General features: G+C 43.4%; 1 protein-coding gene across 1 annotated transcript in view; it reads right to left on the reverse strand.

Moving 5' to 3' along the window:
* Prcp (prolylcarboxypeptidase) overlaps positions 1-6,000 on the reverse strand; it is an 86,106-nt gene that overhangs the window by 28,583 nt on the left and 51,523 nt on the right. The window contains exons 2-3 of the mRNA XM_012515034.2: positions 3,456-3,596; positions 551-652 (exon numbers count right to left, since the gene is read on the reverse strand). Coding sequence (XP_012370488.2) covers positions 551-646 — 96 coding nt within the window. The 5' untranslated portion in view covers positions 647-652; positions 3,456-3,596. The remainder of the gene's footprint in view (positions 1-550; positions 653-3,455; positions 3,597-6,000) is intronic.

Below are 6,000 nucleotides of genomic sequence, written 5' to 3' on the forward strand. Positions count from 1 at the left end.
TAGTCCACTGAGCTATCTGGCCAGCCCTGATGCGTCACAGCGTGCAGGCGATTGAACCCCGGTCCCTGGGCCTGCCTAAGCAGGTTCTTTAGTCCACTGAGCTATCTGGCCAGCCCTGATGCGTCCTTACTTTATTGATTACATCTTATTTTTAAAAAATCTTATTAGGCAAGTATGTGTGTGCTCATTCTACTGTTTCCAAGGGCAGGCCCAGTAATTAAACTGCACTTTCTAAAGCAGATCTGTTCCCTGGCCACCCTGAAGCAAGGGCAGGTTCAGTTCCTCCCCTGAGCACTGCTGCCTACCCCAGGCCGGCCCCTCCACTCAAACCTCACAGAAAGGAAGGGTGAAGCCACATCACCCACACAGATGTACAAACATTCTAAGCTTTAAAAAGGCAAAAAGGCCAGGCGAGGTGGTGCACACCGGCAATCCTAGCACTCAGGAGGCTAGGTAGGAGGACTGCTGGGAGTCTAAGGCCAGCCTGGGCTTCATAGTAAGATCCTAACTTAATAACAAGTAAAGCACTGAAAGGAAGCAGTACACTCACCTTGAACGAGTCGGCCCCAAAGGGGAGGGACTCTCCATAGTACCGATGCTCAGCAAACACCAACATGGCTTTCAGCTCCTCGGCCACGTCCCACATGAACCCCTAAGAGTAGTTACAAGACAAAATCGCAAGGTGAAAAAACATCACCATAGGGTTTTCTGTTGTTGTTGTTTTCCCACCGAAGCTTCTGCAAAGCACAGGACATAAATGTCAAGCCAGCCCCTAAAGAGCCCTCTGAAAAGCTGCGCAGTGGGACACTGGACTGGAGCGAAGTGTACCTAAGTCTCGGGTGCGCCTCCGCCAGGCGGTCGCTCGGACCTTCCCACCCTGAACCTGCAGGCCTAGAAGCACGCGGGGTCTCAAGCAGTCCCCAGAGTGCACCGTGTCAGCACTTCCAGGACACTGACAAGGACGCAGAGAGACACCAAGGCATAGGTGTTTGCAGCATCAGAAAGAAAATGGAATAAATAATCCTATTAAGCTCCCTAGCGGCTTGAAATTAAGTCTTATTTATTGGAAAATAAATAGTAACTAAGAATACCTACAATGACCTAAGCCCTCAAGTACATCAGGCACTATTCTCAACTCACACGGTATCAGACACTGTTCTAAATTCATAGTATGAGTCACAACAAATAACACACAGGCCCTCTGACTATCCCCCATTACATGGACAAGAACACTGAGGCACGAGACTTGATCGCACAAGAGAGAGCGGCAGAGTCAAGATTCAAAGACAGACTAGGCGGCCGCCGCAGAGGGCCACCCAGGGGCTGCTCGGCTGCCTGCGGGAAACGCCTGCGACTGAGCGATCACGTTCACAGGACGTTCTCACTTACCTCCATCGCGGCCTCGAAATCTTTCTCAACAGAGCACTCCAAGCCCCCACAGGAGGGTTAGGTCTCGCACACAGGAAACTGTCTTTCTACGACCTGCCCATCCCTTCAGGCCTCTACAAACACAGTCACAAGCAGCCCTACCTGCCTGTCCCACTCTGCCCCAAGTCACACAACAAAGTGGCAAAGCCAGAACTCGAATCTTGTCACTGGTGACATCCTCACTGCTAAGCACTCTGCTACATGGCCTCTCGCAAGTGAATTCTGGAAGCGAACTGCAGTCGGAGTGTTCAGTAGGTAAAGCAGATGCCATGCGCAAGGCCAGGATCTTCCCTCGGGGTGCCACCCCTGCTGGGTTCCCAGGAAGCCCTGCGCAGAGCGAGCAGCTCCCCTTCTCCAGCCTGCTCCACGCAGGGCGGGTTCCACACCAGCGCCTCGCCTCGGAGCAGCATCTACCCACGCCCAGGGCGAGAGCAAGGCTGCGCAGCAACGAAGAACAAGAAGCGAAGTCCCTGGGCTGCACAGGCTGTCCTGGGACCGTGCGTGGAAGGGAAGGTCCACGCGGGACAGACAGGTGGGGCTGCTGCGGTCTCAGAGGGGAAGGGAGCGGGCATCCACGGAAGGGAGACCAGGGCCCTGTCGCCGCCCTAAAGGCGCAGACATCCTAGGGTCTCTTTTCTGCGTGAACTGCTTTCTTTTCAACTGACGCATTAGACTCTCAGCACAAAAGCGGTACAGTTGGGTTCATCTTTAGTTTCAATTCGATTCAATTCAACAAGCATTGACTGAGGCCTCCTGAATACCAGGTCACAGGCCGGATACCGGCTTCAGAGCCACACAATTAACTATCGTTTCACAATAATTTACAGGCCAGCTTTGTGGTAGAAAGCTGATATTTTCTTTTCTTTTCTGGTTTGGGGGATCAAACTCAGGCCCTTGGGCTTGCCAGGCTGGTGCTTATGCCACTGAGCTATCTCCCCAGCCAAAAGCTGACATCTTCTACTTGGATCATTAACACATTGAAAGGGACACCTTCTTTTCATGTGTCCCTCTATATTTAATTTCGTTAATGGATTTAAGTAGCATAAAAGGTGACAGAAAAGCAACCTACTAAGTCATACAATTTTGGGCCACTGATCGCACTCAATGGCACAGCACCTGCCTGGGAAGTACAGGGTCCTGAGTTCAACTCCAAGTGCAAAAAGGGATCTTATACAAAGTTGTACATTTTCACCATATAAATACAACAAAAATGGCAAACAGGAAGCCCTAACCTTACAGTGTACCCATTCCTGTCTGACAGTTAAACATGTATATTCTTTATTTGTATTGGCTTTGTTTTCCTTTTAGTTATTCATATACATAACACACATTATTGATCACCTACTACATGACCAAATATTCCCGGACTCTGAAGACACAACCCAAATAGACGCACTGGGATTCCTGCCCTGGAAGCTACCTTCCAGAAGCCGTGCCCATACCAAAGGCACGCAGCAACATCTGTGCCTGTCTCCATCATCCGCAGCTTGCTCTAGAGATAAGCAGGTATTTACCAAAAAACACTTTATTTCCATTTTCCAAGAAAATCATTTGATTCTTTTCATTTGTAATTCCTTTAAACGGAATATGCAAGCTTCCTGAACATACCTGTTCTTTGGTGAACTGTCTATCCATATAGTTTTGTTATTTTTCTATTACAGGCACGTTTGTCTTTTTATTTCTTAAAAGAACTTTATAATTAAAAATTCTAATGCTTAGCTTAGCACGGTGGTCACACCTATAATCCTCCCACTCTGGGAGGCTGAGGCAGGAGCATCCCAAGTTTGAAGTCAGCCTTGGAATCTTAGTAAATTAGTGAGACCCTATCTCAAAAAAATTAATTTATTAGTTAATTAATTTTTAAAAGGTCTGAAGATGCAGTGTGGTGCCCAGGTCTCAGATTCAATTCTTTTACCATTTAAAAAAACAGTAATACTTGGTCATTTATCTACAAAATGACTTTTTCTAGTTTATTGCACTGAAAGACAAACAGCATGAGCAAGGCAATTTCACGAATCTGCACATACCGTATTATTGCAAAACCAGACAATGTCCCCTTCGTTACCAGTGTAGAAAAGGATTGAGCCACCATCTTTCTCCCAGTGCTTATCAGATATTAAGTAACGCTGCTTAAAGGTTCTGGGGTTATTAAATCCAAAATGATCAACCTGTAACAAAAACAAAAGACACATTTCAAAGAAAATTAATTAAATGAGATTAATATTTGAGTAATTCATCCTTCCATCAAATCAACCTATACAGAGGCCGAGGAGATGGCTCAGTAGAATAAGTGCTTGTCTGGCAAGCGCAAGGACCTGAGTTCAATCCCTGGTTCCACAAAAAAAAAAAAAAAAACAAAATCAACCTATGCAAAAATACCTAAAGAAATGTTTAAACTTTATTTGGCTTTAGTATTCATTTTACTAATAGTAATATTGATGTTATTTTTGAAATTATTTTCTTTATATGATTAGAAGAAGCGATGTCTGTTATTGGTGGTTTAGATTTTCATTGCAAAAAAAAAAAAAGATACAATTATAAAATCAACTAACTACTGAAAACACAATAATGGCCAAGTGAGGGGGTGTGCGCCTGTAATCGTAGCACTGGCAGGAGGATCACCACGAGTTCGAGGCCACCCTAGGTTGCATAGTGAGTTCAAGGCCATCGTGACCTACATAACAAGACCTAACTCAAAAAAAAAAAAAAAAAAACAATAACAAGATATCATGTCTACATCTTGTACTATGAATAACTACTACAAAGGCAACAATATGCAGTGTATTAATCATTGTAACTGTCCTACTGAACTGTTAAAAAAGAAACTGTCTCATTGCTACTTCTTTCTTCTCAATAAAATTAATACTAAAAAACCAATAATGTTAGAATTGAATTGGAAATGTAAGTATGAACCCATTATTTTTTGCATTTCTTTTTAATTGACAAGTACAATTGGTATACATTTATAGTATGCAACATGACAAGTTATATACATATTCATATTTAGAATTGCTAAATTGAACAAATTATTATAAGTATTACACAAAAATACTTAAAATCTGCTTTCAACAATTTTCAACCATACCGTACATCCCATTGTTTTTTAAATTATAGAGATCCTTTAGCGAGTGAATTTTCATTACTCAAATTTTTAATATCAAAATTCGAAAACTACAGAGACCACTGAAAAGGTCTATGAACACTGCCAGTCTAGTACCAATAAACATTCCAAGTGCCAGGATTTCGGAGTCTAACACACACCCAGGAAAAGGATCCGAGGCTGTCAGCAAAGTGGCTAACTGAAGCGTGGAACAAGGGAGCTACGAGATGAGCCTGCACACCTTGTGGAGTATCCTGGAATTCACAGGATACAGTAGCCAATTACAAGGTACGGTGGCCAATTACAAGGGACTATGAGTGCCCTCGCCTGCTGTGCCGGCCCGACCTCAGCGCGCTGAGACAGCAATAGAGACTGAGCATGACAGTGTACACATGTAATCCCAGAACTTGGGAGGCTGAAAACAGGAGAATCACTATGAGTCCGATCCTGTTTGTAGACTCTGTCCTAAATACAGAAAAAAAAAATAAAATAAAATAAAAAAAAAACAAGGGACTGTCACTGGCTAACATTTTAATAAACTGAACATAAGGCAAGGGGAACATTAAAAGAATGAATATCATAATTTATTAAAGCATTCAAGTCATAAAAATCCATTAACACAGAAGAATATTTTTAAAGCAAAAATTCACTTGCCACCACTTAATGAATCAATTATAACCAACTGCTTACTTTGAAAGAGGGAATTAAGGAGTACACAACTCAATATTTAACCTGTCCCTCCATAGAACTGCATTCCACAGCGCCAGTGAGTCCCAGCGGAAGAAGAGCAATTCAATCAAGCCAGCTAATGGAGAGGAAGAATTAGAAAAAGGATAGTTCTGCCAAGTTACTGATCCAAGCAAGAATTATCAATTAGTATTAAGTGCATTAGTATTAGGATGATAGAAAAATGAACACTGATATAGTACACCGTCAAAGTGAAACCACTTCTCATGCTGCAAGGAGAAATGGACCTTCACAGGCAAGGACCAGACTGTCAGCTGCTTAACCTAACGTAGCTCTGCCTAAGTCAGTACGAAACACACCCTGCGCCCCTGTGATCAAACATTCAGCGTGTGTGACAATATGGACCTCAGGTCCTGTCACCAGAATCTAGGAAGCACGGAGGGCGGATGAGCACGCTGGAACCCTTGGAAGAGGTAGTCAGACAAATCTGAAGCCGAAACATTTGATAAGACAATGGCAGGGCAGTTTCATTCCCTTTCAATCTTTTAGATTAAATGAATTTTTAATTTTTTTTTATTTTTTAAAGAGAGTACAGATTAGAATTAAAAAATTACAAGTGATACACAATGTCGCCGGGCAGATGGCTCAGTGGAATAAGCGCTTCCCTGGCAAGCGCAAGGGCCTGAGTTCAATCCCCGGTCTCTCAAAAAAAAAAAAAAACAAAAGTAACATTTTGGGGCTGGTGAGATGGCTCAGTGGTCTAAAGCACCTACTTAGAACAAGCT

Source organism: Octodon degus, unplaced genomic scaffold (genome assembly GCF_000260255.1).
Source record: "Octodon degus isolate 3935 unplaced genomic scaffold, OctDeg1.0 scaffold00049, whole genome shotgun sequence".
NCBI classification, from domain to species: Eukaryota; Metazoa; Chordata; class Mammalia; order Rodentia; family Octodontidae; genus Octodon; species Octodon degus.